Raw genomic sequence first — 15,665 nt, 5'->3', positions numbered from 1 at the left:
GGTTCATTAGAGATTTAATGGATGCACCGTATACGAACTTTTGAATAATTTCAAGTTTTTGTTTAATTGAAACCACAACTTTTGCATTTGCCCATCGTTTTCACGATTTCTAAACAAAAAAAAAAAAAAGTTACTATGAAAAAAAATTCTGACGTTCCTGACATAAATAACGAAACAAATTTTGTCCTTTTGCGGTGCAATGGGAGTCGACAATCGACACGGCACATTAAAACAAATTAAACGTTTGGTCTCTTTTTTTTTTTAAGTGGTGGGTGTGAAGACAGCATGGATTATAAGATAATAGGCACACAATCTCCCAATGATGACTTATAACACCACCTCTTGTCCCTTATTTACAACTTGCAAAATATCTGTTTATACCTATACTAGTTATTACTTGAATTTTATGAATTCTCATTCATTTTTTTTTATTTTTTTATTTTATTTTTTTTTTTGATTTTTTTTTTATTATTATTTGGAGCCTTGAAGTGTCCCGGTTAATCTGATCCCAGTAAATCGAGAGTCTGCTGTAGGGAAATTCTGGAAAAGGAAATCTTTCTTATCTCTCCAAAACCACATATGATGAGCTCATTGTACTGATGGCTCAGAAGGTCCACACGTTCATTGTAAACAAAGTAAATTCTTCTGGTTATTTTACCATGTCAGTTGATTCAACACCAAATCTATCACATATAGATCAGTTAAGGGTTGTACTTCAACACTTAAAAGATGGGCAGCCTATCGAATGCTTTTTAACCTTTTTGGAACCGAAAAACCATACTGGTGAGGAAAATGGTAAACTAGGTATTGCAGTACTTTTGTGAATTTTGCAAACTAAATTTTTAAAATGTAGGGATCAGTTTTATGACAATGCTGCTAACATGTCTGGTCGTTATAAGGGGATGCAGCAAAAGATTTTAGAAGAAAATAAGTTTGCCGTATGCCTTGTGCAGCCCATTCACTAAATCTGGTAGGCCAAAGTGCTGCTCACTGCTGTAGTGGCAATTAATTTTTTCTCTACAGTGCATTTGCTCTATACATTTTTTTTTTTTTTCAGCCTCAACCAGCCAGTAGAAAATTCTTAAAGCATGTGGAAATGAACCTATATTAAAATCCCTCTCTAATACCAGGTGGGAAGCATATGCAATGGCAACAGCAGCAATTTTGAAGTGTTTCTTTAAGATATTGGAAGCTTTAGAGTGTTTAGTTGAAGACCAGTCCCAAAAGGGAGACACTAGAAGAGAAGCAGACAATATTGCAAATAAGATGCAAGAGGTAGAATTTGTTTTCATGTTGATCATGTAGAATGAGATTTTGCAGAAGTTTCATAGAACAAGTCAAATTGTGCAAAGTGAACTTAAAAACATGTGCAGATCTGTATGGGTCGGTCATTAGCTGACCAACTATGCTCTATAAGAGATGACTTTGAAGCACTTGTAAAGGAACTACTACCAGATGTTGATTACAAGGCCATTCAAACTCGCAGACGTATCAGAAAGAAGGCACCCAATGATGGAGGTGCACCATAAGTAGATCTGATGCCAGAGATATATTCCATATCTTTTACCCAATTATTAACAAACTAGAACCTGAGATGAGAAGAGGTGTACAAAGAAATAGCAGACAGATTTTCATTTCTAAGTGATGTGCCAAATAATATCACTTCATTTGCTGAAACTGAAAGGCACTCTCACTGCTCTCAAAAACTAATTGATGCTTACCCAGAAGACTTGGACAATAATCTCTCTGCTGAGCTTCAGCAGTTTTACGCATGTGTGTACCATAAGTTCAGTGCAACAAAAAAGTGTAAAAACCAGATTCAGTCATGCTAAACTTCATAAAATAATTGTAGAAGACAAAATTGATTGTGCCGTTTCCAAATGTAGATATTCCTTGTGTATTTTTTTAACATTAATGGTTACAAACAAACGTATAGCTGAGCATTCATTTTCTCAACTCAAGCACATTAAAAATCCCAAAGGAACAGCTATGCAACAAGACAGATTGGATGCTACCTTGTCTGTGCTAAGTATAGAAGCAGATTTGTTACACCAAATTAGTTTTGAGGACTTGATCAAAGACTTTGCAATTAAAAAATCTAGCAGAAAAAGTTTTTTAAAAAGTAAATAAATATAAACTTATAGGTAAATCATTGCTTATATTTTTACTGCTATTTAGTGACTTCTTAAAAAAAAATAAAAATTTAAAAAGCCAAAAGTTATTTAATATGGTTGTAGGGTCTTGTCTGGAAGAAAACTGAAAAAGGGTTATAAATTTTCAAACTCTTATTTCACATTCAGCACTTATTGAGTCTTTATGCCTTGTAAGTTAAGCAATGGAGAAGCTGAGGCCAAGGGGACACCATTGTAGGGCTATGCTGAGAGTATCAATTGGCCTTAATTCGGCACTGGACATAAATTTAACTTGAAGAATGGTTGCAGGATAGATGTGTAGAAGTTTGCCTTCAGCTAGCAGATGTTTGATTGTTGGAATTCCATTGTTTGTGTGGAAAGTAGGTAGTTCCAATAAACTGAAGATAGAACTAGACAAAGTATTGGTGGAATGGACAGGTGATGTGAGTTGGTTTTTTTTTTTTTTTGATAATGTATAAGTTTCCTTTCTTGAATCATTTGCCACTACTAATGTTTCCAACGTTGGGATTGTGTTTTTATGTTTCAAAATCTCAAAATTATTGCTAATTATCCATGTGTTGTGTAAGTCTCTATATATATATATATCTTTACAAGGTTACTATCAATTAGATTTAAAATAACTATTTCTACCACTGGTTAAACATCTGGAAATAACTGGCGTTTTATGTAATTTTGGTATCATATACAAGTATAGGGCCGACCGGGCTAGCCGGGTGGGTAAAGTGCCAGCCTGGCAACCCAAAGGTTGCGGGTTCGAATCCCGCCTCAGGCTTGGATCACAGTACTGCAAAAACCTTGGGAGGTGCATTATGGCCACAGAAGCCGATGCGCCAACAACTAAATAAAAAAATACTAAAAAAAACAAGTATAGGATGTTGGTATTACTAATTTTAATTCTTAGTTTCTTATGTAGACCAAGATCTTATTAACAGTAAATGCTTTTTTGGTACTGACTCTTTTTTTGTACCTATTTCTTTTTGGAAATTTCATTTACCACATATTATGGTAAAATTGTTTGTTGCTTTCTCTGTGCTCTTAATATCAGATTTATTTTGTAGCTCTTTAATTTTCTGTTTTCACTATGACTCATAACTAGGGCTGCCACCTCTCTAACCTTAAAAATGAGGACATTTGGGCAGAAAAATCCAGACTTTTGAGGATGCCTTTCCATATTGTACCAAAATACACCTTACATTCTCTTACAGTCTTTTCAAAAATGCCAACTCCTTTAATAATAGTTTATTATGGTAATAACTAGGGCTTGCAAACCAGTTTTATAAAACCGGTTAAATTGGTTTTCATATTGAGTTGTTAAAACCGAAACCGAGCTTCTAAAACCGGATTCAAATATTTTCTTAGTTAGCCCTCAAATATAGTTTTTTGTTATGCACATTTTCTTTTGTTTGTTCATTTGTCTGGATCGTTCAACTGCTTTATGTTTTAAACATGTTTTTTATTTCATTTTATTTTATGTTTAGTTACGAATCTCATGGGCAAGTGGCCAAAATCTAGGAGGGATACCTTTTATCTTCCCACCTGTATCATGGCACGATGCAGGTGTACTCATTTACGACTGAGTGAGTCGGAGCGATAGCGTAAAAGAAAATGCTCAACGTTTCTCCGTTCCATCTATCTTGTTCGCCAGGCAAGTTATGGAACGCGCCTTATTGATGGCTACCCACTAGAAACAGATTCGCTGAATATTGCATCAAATTTCAATCGTAGAAAGTTTTTTGCTTCTTTATTCCTATTAAATTTGCGATCAAATGTTCTCCAAAAAGCAGCTTCACCAAATTTAGCTTTTATATAATTTTGAAAATACAATAGATTTAATTGGGGAAAAAAAAAATTGCAAGTAAATAAATAAAAAATTTCTTTCGTAAAAATTTTGAAACTTGCCTTGTTTAGACTCTTCATTCAGTGCTTGCGGAAGTGACGCAAAGAATTGTGCCTTTGTTATCTTCAATATGTTTATTTAAAATTGTTGGCGATATAAATTCCTACTAATTAATGTTTATTACTCTTAATGTCTAAGATGAAATCAAATGTGTATGGAATTACTTTGCTCGAAAAAGCAAAGATGAAGCACAATGTTCGAAATGTCAGAAGGTAATGAAGTCGTCTCTAGGATCTACATCATCTTTGATGTCACATTTAACAAAATGCATCAGATTGACATTAAACAAGATAACAGTGAACCTCCTGTAAAAATGGTAAGAACATTAGAAAACTTTATCGTTAAAAAATCTATGGAAGAAGAGATTTTAAAATTAGCTGCTTTAGATGGATTTTCTTTTAATTCAATTGCCAAGAGTGAGTTTTAAACAATCAAGCCTTCACCTTCAGAGAAATAAATACGATAAATTACCACCAGCCTCAGTGAATGGAATCAAAAATCTGGTTCTGAATTATTATAAAACTAAGAAAGAAGAACTCATTCAGCATTTCAAAAATTCATTGGTTTTGGGTGCATGGTATTCATTGACTCTAGACGAATATACGTCTATACAAAATAAAAGGTATTGAATATAAATTTGCATTCAAAAGACAGTCATTGGTCGTTAAGTCTTATTGAGATTAATGGTTCACTTGATAGCAAAAGAACTGAGCAAATTGTGAATGGACACTTGAAGGAATTTGGTTTGAACTTGGATGAGGATATTGTTGCCTGTGCCACCGATGAAGCAGGCAACAATAACCTCAACCAAGTTTGGCAAGCAAATTACGCCTATTCATCAACAATGTATAGCCCATTGTATACATCTGTCAGTTATAGATGTACTTTATGAAAAAGCAATCAATTATTGTGCCACAGTCTCTGAGTCTCCCAAAGACAATGAAGAAAATGAAAATAATGAAGAAAGTAGTGATGATGAAGTTGAAGAAAGACAGCAAGGCATGCTTTATCAAACTGACTTTACCAATGAACTCATTTATTTCTTCAATCCAATGGCCAATATTGCACAAACTATTAACAAAGTCAGAAAAATTTGCAAGCTTTTTCGAAAATCGCCCACCAAAAATGACATAAAATTTTGTTAAAGCAAAATTTAATGGGAAAGAATATAAACTTTAGATTGCAAGACTAGATGGGATAGCACATTCTATATGATTGAGAGATTTTTGAAATTGAAAAATTGCATTCCAAATGCTCTATGTGCAGTACTGTCAACTGAAGCTGTCTGACGATGACTGGAAAACACTTGAATTGCTATGTGAAAATTTGCGACCAGTTGAAATTATTCTGAAGGCTATAACCTCAGAAGATACCGACTTACTTAAAGCAGAGTCTTCAATAGAATTTCTGCTTGCTAAGCTTGATACAGCAGAAAACCCATTTGCTTTAAATGGTTTTAAAGTTTTTTAAAATTTGTTTTAAAGTTTCACCAAAGCCTTTTGCAGCGTTACAATGCAAGACGAAATTGCCAAACTGTGGCTTTGCTGAGCTATCTACACAACCCCAAAAAGTTTAGGAAAGAAGATTCAGGTTCAAGAACTTGTGATTTTCCAAGTAAGCAAGTTTTGAAAAAGCATGCTGAAGAGATTTATCAGAGATTATTTTCAAAACATTCCGAAGCAGTCTTAGCGCTGAACGAAGAAACTGAAAATAAATGAACTGTTCTTTTAGAAGAAAACAAAGACTCGTCTAGTTCCGATGTTGGAGATACACTCATGAGAGAGTATGATAGTGTAATAAAGAGATTAACTGAAGAGCCTTCAAAATATCCGTGTGAATTGGAAATCAGCAAATAATTTAAAATTTTGGAGGCAACTAGCAGTAGAAGTGAAAAGCTGGAGAAAGTTTATAGAGCATTGCTGACCATTAAACCAACAAATGTCCAATCTGAGAGTGTTTTCTATCACTGGTCTCTTTAACACAAAAATAAGGTCAAGTCTATCAGGAAAAATGCTTAATATACTGTGTTTTTTAAAGGATCATTTTCAGAAAAAAGCTGAGCAATAAATAGTAAAGTAATTTCCCCAAGCTGTTTTTTTTTTTCACATTATTTTTATTTATTTATTATTATTATAGGGCTTATTATTTTTTTGTTTACTATACGAGAAGATAGTTTTTTCCAAAGGATTTGAATACAATTTGTAATTTTGTATAATCTCAAGCTGGTTATTTTTTGGAGCATTTTAATTTTTTTATTTTTTTTACTCTAAGAAGTGATAGATTTTGTTTAAAAGATTTGATTACGATTTTTACAATCTGCCCCAATTTTCTCAGACTTAGGGAAAATAATTAAGCATTTAATTATTTTCCCTAATCTGAGAAAATCGGTTTTAAAACCAGTTTTAAGAGTAAACTTCGGTTAAACTTGGTTTTGAAATTTCTCGGTTTTATGCAAGGCCTAATAATAACACAGTCACTGGGAAGGCAGTGTCATGTTAAATATTTTAATTGAACATCTCAAATCCATTAAATTAACAGAATTCACACATAACATTCTTATGCAGATTGCTTAACTTGTAAAATATGAACACAAAAAATTTACTTATGGTATGAATAAAAAAAATACTTTTTTTTTTTTTTTTTTTCAGCGTAATTTATTTGCTTTTCTCTAGATTTCTTTTATATTTTTCCACTGATGCAATTTTTCTTTGCAAATCTGTTTATGGATAAATATCAATGGAAATCTTTACACAGCCTGTCAGTGAAATTGTATTTTGTAAGCATTAGTCCCTTAATACCATCAGGGGTAAAAGAAAGGGTTTTTGCTTTAATAAGGGTGACTACAGTGGTAATAGTAATAGAGGCATGTGATGCAAGAAAGCAAGCGAATGAGCTTATGTAGCATCAGCCAAAAAAAAATCACCCAACCATTCCCTCTAAAAGTTTGTCCAGTTCTTAAATTTATTTAGGCTATCAACTTCCATGACAGTTAGAAGTTTGTTTCAGCAATTAACCACCTGCTGGCTAAAGGCAAATTTCCACACATCTATTCTACAACTGTCCTTCCTCAATTTGAATTTATGCCTCCTTAGGTTCTTAATCTGAGGAAGCAGAAGAATCCCATCAGAATTCAGCATGCCTCAACCCATTCAAGGCCTTATACACCACAATCAAATCACCTTGCAGGTGCCTAGTCTCCAGCCGCTGCAATTTGCAAACTTAAGCCTTTCTCAGTGAGAGTACCCCTTCGTTCCCTTCACCGATCTTGTTGCCCTTCTCTGTACATAATCAAGGCAAATCTACATTCTTCCTAAAATGAGGGGCGCCTCCGTAGCTAGGTGGGCAGGAGCAGCAGTGCATACACACGCTTCTTTATTAGACCGGGGTTCGAGCCCGTAACCACCAAATACGGAGGATGCGGAAAGGTCATGGAATGACCACCATATATCCCCGGAGCAATATGGCCTTAGTTGCTAATGCTCCTAAAAACCAAATAACAAAAAAAAAAAAAAAAACAACCTAAAATGAGGCCTCCAGACCTGTATGCAGTACTCAAGGCATGGTCTGACCCTTGCCTTATACAAAGGGATAATCACCTCCTTTTCCTTGCTAGCAAAATTCCTGTATACCATTGACAAAACCCCATGACCTGCACTTCCAGCCTGTTTGCATTTCTCAGAAAACTTCATATCTGACTGCACAGTTACCCCCAGGTCTTTTTCATTTTCTATCACCCTAAGTGTAGTACCACACAGTTGGTATGTTCCTCTGGGGTTACTTCTACCCATATGCAGTACTTTGCATTTGTCAATGTTAAACTTCAGTTGCCACTTTTCAGCCCATCTCCCAATTTTCTAGATCCTGTTGCAGTAGCACACTTTCCATTACTGTCATTAACAACCCTGCCAACCTTTGATCTGCAAACTTCGACACTAAGCCCTGATATACCTTTATCAATATCATTAATGAATACAGAAAACAACAGTGGGCCCAACACCGAACCCTGTGGGACTCCACTAATAACATTATATTCTCCTTTATGCGTGCACTGAAATTAACTGCATTATTTAAAAGAATGTTAATCCTAATTTATTACATAGGTTACAGGCTTATATTATGGCAGACAGAGGCCAAATCGAGTTTATGAATAATATTTAAAGCACATGTTGGCTCTCTTTTGAAAGTATACCACCTACAATCTCTTGTATAAACAATGTAGAACATTATAAATTGTTTGTGTGGTATGTGTATTTCTGGTTTTTTTAAAAGATTAAAATTATTTGAATCTACTGTAGTTATTAGTGGCATTGCTGTCTTTCATTTGTGGAAATAATAGCAGCAGCCATACCATATTGTTGAACATTACTACTAACTGATTTTTGATAACAAACAGCCAAAATTGCAAAGTTAAGCACCAAAATGGTACTTAACTTTCCATTTAATTAATCCTTTTTTTTTTTCTTTTCTGATAATGAATTTATTATTGTTTTTTTTTTTTTTTTTTTTTTACTTCTGTTTCAAATTCTACCCCAGAATTTTTTATAAAGATAATTATTTTGCCATGATTTGCTAAAGGAATTGATGTTTTTAGGCTGAACTGAGGATGGGGGACAACTTTCCCATTGAGAAGAAAGCAGTTGATTAGGCAAAATTAAAAATTTTTTTGGTGATACTTAGTTCAGTTTAAACATCAAATTCAAAAATTCCAGCCCATAATGACAAAAAAAGGTCCAGGTGACAAATAGCCTAAACCTATAAATAAGCAAGATAGGGTCTTCCCCCCACCCCAGTGAGTTTTAATTGACACATCCTGTATGTATATTTATATAGCTTCACAAGCCTGGAATTCTTTAAAATTTGGGCACATTTTACAACAAAAAAAAAAAAAAAAAATTTTAAAACCTGGAAATACTAATAAAAAAACTTGCACAATATCAACAATCGCATTTGTATTTAAGAATCCTGTACAAAAAATTAGTAATATTTTTTCTTTATAAGGTGCTTATAGGACTATCTTGTCCTTTAAACTGCTTTTTTAGTCAGCAAGATAATGCAAATGTCTTAATTTTCACTATAGAACAAATTGTCTTCTTTTTTGGCAAAGCAGTCTCTTTGAAGGCAATGGAATACTGGGTCAACTCCTTATAAACGCAAGTTTGTTCTCTGTGAGAATTATGACCTCTGCATTATCAGTTCATTTTAAATCCTGTTTTTTTTGTTTGTTATTTGGTTTTTAGAAGCATTAGCTACTAAGGCCATATTGCTCTGGGGATATGCGGTGGTCATTCCCTGACCTTTCCGCCCGCATCCTCCATATTTGGTGTTAAATCTTGGTGGCAGCAAACACAGATGGAAGGACAAGGGTTTAAACAAATTATAATTTCCATATAGCTTTAGTTAAATAACTTTGAATTTCTTTCATGGTGCTGTCTCTTTATTTAGTAAACTTTATAACTTAATCAAATTGCTCTTGCAAATTACAACTATGTGGCTTGTTACACAGTAGTTGCATGAGCTAGTGACCAATTTGATGTCACTTTAGGACAGCTGGGAGCAAAGAGAGGATAAAAATGCCCAGTATGGGTACAACCAGAAAAATGTATACTTCATTAAATCTATGGGTAATCTTTTCCTAAACAGCAACTTACTGATGCACATAAACAATAGATTTAATTCCATATAACCAAGGTTTTTGCCCCTGCCATGATAACTAGTCATGCAACTTGACAGGTGCAAGGCTAAAGCGATGAGAAAACTAATAGGCAGCTCAAGGTGGCAATTCTGCTATAGTTATAAATGTAGTGAAAAGCAAACAGTGATTTTTGTTGTGTGAGAAATTGATTGAATTTCTTTACAGTACATTATTAAAAGCAAAATGTCATGTTAACTGATAAAAATTGCCTCATTATAATAATTATTCCTTAAGAAGAATAGTTAATTTTTTTATTCTGTTTCGAAAATATTTTTTCTCAGCAGCACATCCATTGATATTCTAGCATATATGCTGTGAATGTTTATTACCATTTGTTCAGATTTAACAAATTGAACTGCTATTAATATTGTAACTACTGATACTATTTTTTATTCAATATAAATGTGTACAATGTAAATAAGTGCAGTGGTTAGTACTTACTGTTCATTGAAATGTGCTTCTCCAAAACTGCTCCACTCCAGATATATATATATATATATATATATATATATACATACACACACACCTTGCTAAAATTTGTAAAATTTTAAAACCTTGGTGCCTTTCATTCGTAGAAAGTGCCATATTTTAAAGAATTTACATGTAGATGTTACTTTTATTGTTGTTGCTACACCAAATTAACAACATATAAGGTATTAACTTTCTTTCAGTTGCTTTCAATTTAACAAGGCATGTGGTATGTGTGATTCCCTTTTTTATTTTAATTATAGAAAATTAATTTTTAGCTTTGTTACAGAATTGCAAATGATCTATTAATGATGATTTATTAAACCTAATTAAAAAATATTGAATGAAAATAAGTGAGAGAAACCAATTATAATATAAAGTTTTTATCCTATTTTTGGAATTTTCAGTTCTCTGTGAGCCTTGAACACACTAATCTTCAGATTGAAACCCAGATGCTTGCACTTAGCAGACTTGATGTGAACATCTGTATTTTTGTCAGCTGTTTGAATTTAGCCAGTGAAATCAGAGCATTACAGCAACATTAGACACACCTGTCACTGGCATCTCACAGATATCACATGGGAATGGGTGTTGCTTAGAAGAACGGTATATGCTTTTCCTCACTTGGTGTCTAGTAAATGCCAAACCCTTAGAAGAAAACCTGGAAGACAAAGGCAGAGATGGATAGATGAAATTTATTAGTTTGTGGGTAGTAAATGGATGGCCAGTGCTCAAAACAGAAGGAACTGGAAAGATGCTGGAGAGGCCTTCATCCTGCAGTGGATTGAAAATGGCTGATGATGATGAAATGGCAAACAAAGATTTAATGTATCAAAATGAAAACAGAAAATACTGTATAACCAGTTAGAGGATATTGGTGGACAAAGGTACATGGGAGGGTCTGATTTCATTTTATAAATTTAAAAACAGAAAAAAAGTCCATCTGCCAGCCACCATGTTAGCAACAGGAGGTCAGCATTATACACAAAATTAATAACAGCATATAAAAATAAATTTATTACCAACAGAACAACAGTTTTATTGTTAATGAATTTGTTAATTTTGCTAGAGTATGCTAAGTGATTGAGTGAATCTATATTGAACATATACAGGGTGTTTCAAAAACAGCTTTACAACTTTAAAAGTGTATATAAATTTATTTAGAGGACGTGCACAATATTTTGAAATGACAGAATGTAGCAAAACCCTTCAAGTTTTATCTCGGGTAGTTATGGTTCAATGTGACTTCCATTTGTAATGTGGCAGATGCCTCACCTGTAGAAAGAGTATATAAACAAATTTATATACTCTTTCAAAGTTGTAAAGCTGTTTTTGAAACACCTTGTATATACTGTTTCCAAAATGAAAATGAAATCTAAACAATGAAGCAAAACAAATGGAGGGATGGGAACAGAAATGTTAGAAATTATAGTAGTACAGTTCACTTCCTGCAGTATTCTGTTCTTACTGCACATCTGCTCATTTTATTATTAGAGTATATAAATCACAATATTTTAAAATATAATGTAGAATTCATATTGTAATTTGCATATCAGTTTGCACAGCATTACTTATGTGTATCTCATGTATATTGTTTTTGCACTTGTTACTCACTTGGAGAGGTCTGGATTCAAATCTCATCAGAAAATGGAATTCTTAGATGGGTTCCCTCTGAGTTATTCTGTTTTTCAGCCTGCACAACGTGCAAATTAGCCTTGAACACGAGCCAATTTGCATGCATGGATTTTCCAACTGTATGAACATAATACATATACAGTTGTGCCCCTGTATCCGCTGATTCAGTTACCCGTGGTTAACCACGGGAAAAAAAACAAAACTTAACACGTACTACTCGCGTGTCTAATACAATGCTTCCCTTTATTTTTTACGATGTCGTGTATGGTTTGGTCACCAACATTGTAATGGTTCTTTAGACATTTAATTAACGGATGCACCGTTTTCAAACTTTTGAATAATTTCAAGTTATTGTTTAATTTGAAAGCATAACTCTTGGGTTTGCCCATATTTTTCGCGATTTATAAACAAAACAAAAAAAAAAAAAAATCCAATATCCCTAACATAAATAACGAAACAAAATTTGGCCTTTTGTGGTGCAACGGAACACAATAATCGATGTGATGCACTAAAAACAAACTAAACATTTGGTCTGTTTTTGTTTTTTTTTGTTTTGAGCGAAGACAGCAGGGGTTACAAGATGATAGGTACACTAATCTCCCAATGACAACTTATAACACCGGGTATTGTCGCTTATTTACAACTTGCAAAATATCTGCTTATACCTATTCTAGTTATTACTTAAATTTTATGATTTCTGGTTTATTTTTTAAAATTTTTTTTTTTTTTTATTATTATTTGGGGTCTTGAAGTGTCCTGGTTAATCCAATCCCGATAAATCAAGAGTCTGCTGTACTTTATTATTACCATATTTAATGTTGGTAATGTCTTACTGTGTTTAGTTTATCAATTAAACTTTATTATATGTATGTATGTACAAGAAAATCACGTTATGTATGGGGTCAGCAGGTGTTTGCTTATTTCTGTGGTTTCAGCCATCCACGGTATGTCTTGGACCGTATTCCCCGCCTGGCAACCCAAAGGTCGCGGATTTGAATCCCGTCTTGGGCTTGGATCAAAGTACTGCAAAAACCTTGGGAGGTGCATTATGGCCACAGAAGCCAATGCGCCAACAACTACCAAAAAAAAAAAAAAAAAAAAAAAAAAGTATTCCCCGCAGATACGGGGGTTTTACTGTATTATGTTTGGCAATATGGTTTACCATGGTGCTCACAAATACACAATTCCATGGTTAATTATTGAGGGGAGAATGGAAAGAAGAAGAAAACTTGGGAGAAGATGTACATCTTATTGTGGCTTGATAACATTAAGAATTTGATAGGACTGAACATCGAGCACTGTTCAGAGCTACCAGAGACTGAGAGATATTTGCTGTGGCAGTTGACGACCTCCGTTAGGAGATGGCACACAGAGAAAAAGAAGTATGGCTTAGATGCTAATACATTATATAAATATAATAAGAACAGTAAATTATTACTTGATGAAGAATGAGTACACATAATTTTTTTTTTTTTTTACACTATGAACCAAAAAATCAATCAGGTGACTTAATTAAGCCAGTAAAATACAATTTATTTACATTTATATGATGTACAAACATGAGAAATAAAAACCAGACTGTTCAGTAAATATCAGAACATACATTCTTTTATATACCGTTAAACAGGCCAGGCAGTGATGCTGCCACCATTTGTAGTAAAGATGGCGGTGGGGCACTTGACAAGTGACCACTTCCTTTTTAATTTTTTGGAAGGAGGTTTTTTTTTTTCCAATTATGCTTGGACATTGCCAATATGTAATTTTTTATGGATTTCAGTGCGTATTTTTATGTAACTTAAGTTTTATAAAAACATTAAATTTTTTAAAAGTCTTATTTTACACTTTATTTTCAAAAAAAAAAAAAAAAACTGCTGAAAATTGCAAAAAATGATTTAGATTTAAAATAGAAAAATCTCTCTTAGTTTCTTCCATTTTCCAATTTGAAAGACCATTTAGTGTGCAAAATTCTAAGCGTATATAAATATTGTTAAAAAATTACAAAACATATTCGATACTATTGGCTGTTTACACTTTCTGCTTTATTTCAAAATTTTAAATTACATAAGTTGCTTCCCACAGAGCAGTGGTCATTTGAAGAGAATATCTAGTTTTTGTTTTTGTCTCTACTTTAGATGTTTTTTGTACTAGTGAGAGAGAAAAAAAACAAGTAATCTGAAACTTTAAATGGACATATCGTTGCCACTTGTCTGGTACAATGCCATTCCATGCTACAAGCAAAAGCCAAATAGTGGCAAAGATGTTGGGGCACCTGATAGGTTCTCAAGCACAATTTCTGTATGATATCTGGAAAAAAAAGTCACTTCAGAAACTGTTGCAGTAAAAGTCTTGACAATTTATTTCAAACTTGGTGCCCTTCACATGCAAAATTTTAAATTACTTAGGTTGCATCCCACAGAGCAGTGGCCATTTGAAGTGAATATCTAGTTTTTGTCTTTAATCCGAAAATAATAAGAACCCTTTCAAAAACAGCTAGGGTAGGTAAGGTGGTAGATGTTTATTGATCTAGTGGGAGAGCAAAAACAAGTAACCTGAAACTTTAAATGAACACGTCATCACCACTTGTTTGGTGCTATGCTATGTTACAACCTAAAGCCAAATAGTGGCAAAGATGTTGGGGCACCTGACAGGTTCTCAAGCACAATTTCTATATGACATTCAAAAAAAGAAAAAAAGTCACTTCAGAAATTGTTGCAGTAAAAGTTTGACTAAATTTGGGAAGGTAGAAAATATTTCATTGATTAACAACGTGGGAACATTATTTTAAAGGAGCACTTGTGAGGTACCTCTTCCATTGGGTTAAAGGTATAAGAGGCTGCTAAATTGACTATTCAACATAACCAATATTGGTTGAATTAATTTTACTTTTGATTATTATGTATAGCAATATTAGTGTGGTGCTAGTGTGATTAATGGATTTGTATATGTTTCATCTATCTTATCCTACTCAGGTTGATAAAGCTAAAGAAAAAAGAAATTTGCTGGAAATTGCCAGAAATTTTTTAGAAGACAGAACTCCAAATCTCAAACTAAAATCACAGAAGAGTCTAGAAAAGCTTTTCGAAAATACTAGGTCAAAGTTAAAACTAAGGCAAAATATACATATCCAAGAGTCAAAATTGGATGAATTAGGAAATGGAAACAAAAATTCTAATTTCTCAAATATTTTTATGGTATCTGCACTTGAAGGAAATGGGATAGATAAAATCAAAGTAAGTTCCATGAATTAGCAACTGGTTTTTAGAATTATCATCATAATAAAAATTCTAATATACTATTTAAAAAATTGTTTGAAACTAGACAGTTTTTAACAATACGTTTAAAATTTTTCATGAAAGTAGATGTCATATGGACTCTAAAAACAATCCATAAGATATTTGCCTGGCTCTAAATAAAAATTTAAAATGAAAGGGAAATTTTAAGAGATTGAAAAGAATGTGCAAAATATAATTGGCTGATACAAGTCATATATACAACTTACACACAACACTTGTAAATTCTTTAAAATAGACACATTTTCACTTTAGAGTGTAAATTCAACTTTGTTGAATAAGCATTTCTGAAAATGCTTGGGGTCTTTGACACATTATCAATAAAACTGTAAAAGATCTAAGTGTTCAAAGAAGTGCAATGTTATTGTGAACCCTGACAAAATTACATTAATTGATCCTGTTAGAATTTGCAAATTTCATGTGCTTTGGCCAGATCTCTGGGTAAAATGTGAAACGGGCTTGAGTTGCATCACATTTAGTTACTTAGAACCAACAGGGCTTAATCCAAATTCCAATTATTGAAGAGTGAT

At 33.2% G+C, this 15,665-nt stretch overlaps 1 protein-coding gene across 1 annotated transcript in view; it reads left to right on the top strand.

Moving 5' to 3' along the window:
- LOC150091531 (GTPase Era, mitochondrial) overlaps window positions 1–15,665 on the top strand; it is a 242,211-nt gene that overhangs the window by 153,921 nt on the left and 72,625 nt on the right. Inside the window, exon 8 of the mRNA XM_090384396.1 lies at window positions 14,815–15,075. Within this exon, the coding sequence (XP_090240522.1) occupies window positions 14,815–15,075 (261 nt within the window). The remainder of the gene's footprint in view (window positions 1–14,814; window positions 15,076–15,665) is intronic.

The sequence above is a fragment of the Mastigoproctus giganteus genome, chromosome 1, assembly GCF_048544385.1.
Source record: "Mastigoproctus giganteus isolate SK-2022 chromosome 1, ASM4854438v1, whole genome shotgun sequence".
Classification (NCBI taxonomy): Eukaryota; Metazoa; Arthropoda; class Arachnida; order Uropygi; family Thelyphonidae; genus Mastigoproctus; species Mastigoproctus giganteus.
Note: the sequence above shows the minus strand (reverse complement) of the source record. Positions and strands in the feature narration are given on the sequence as shown.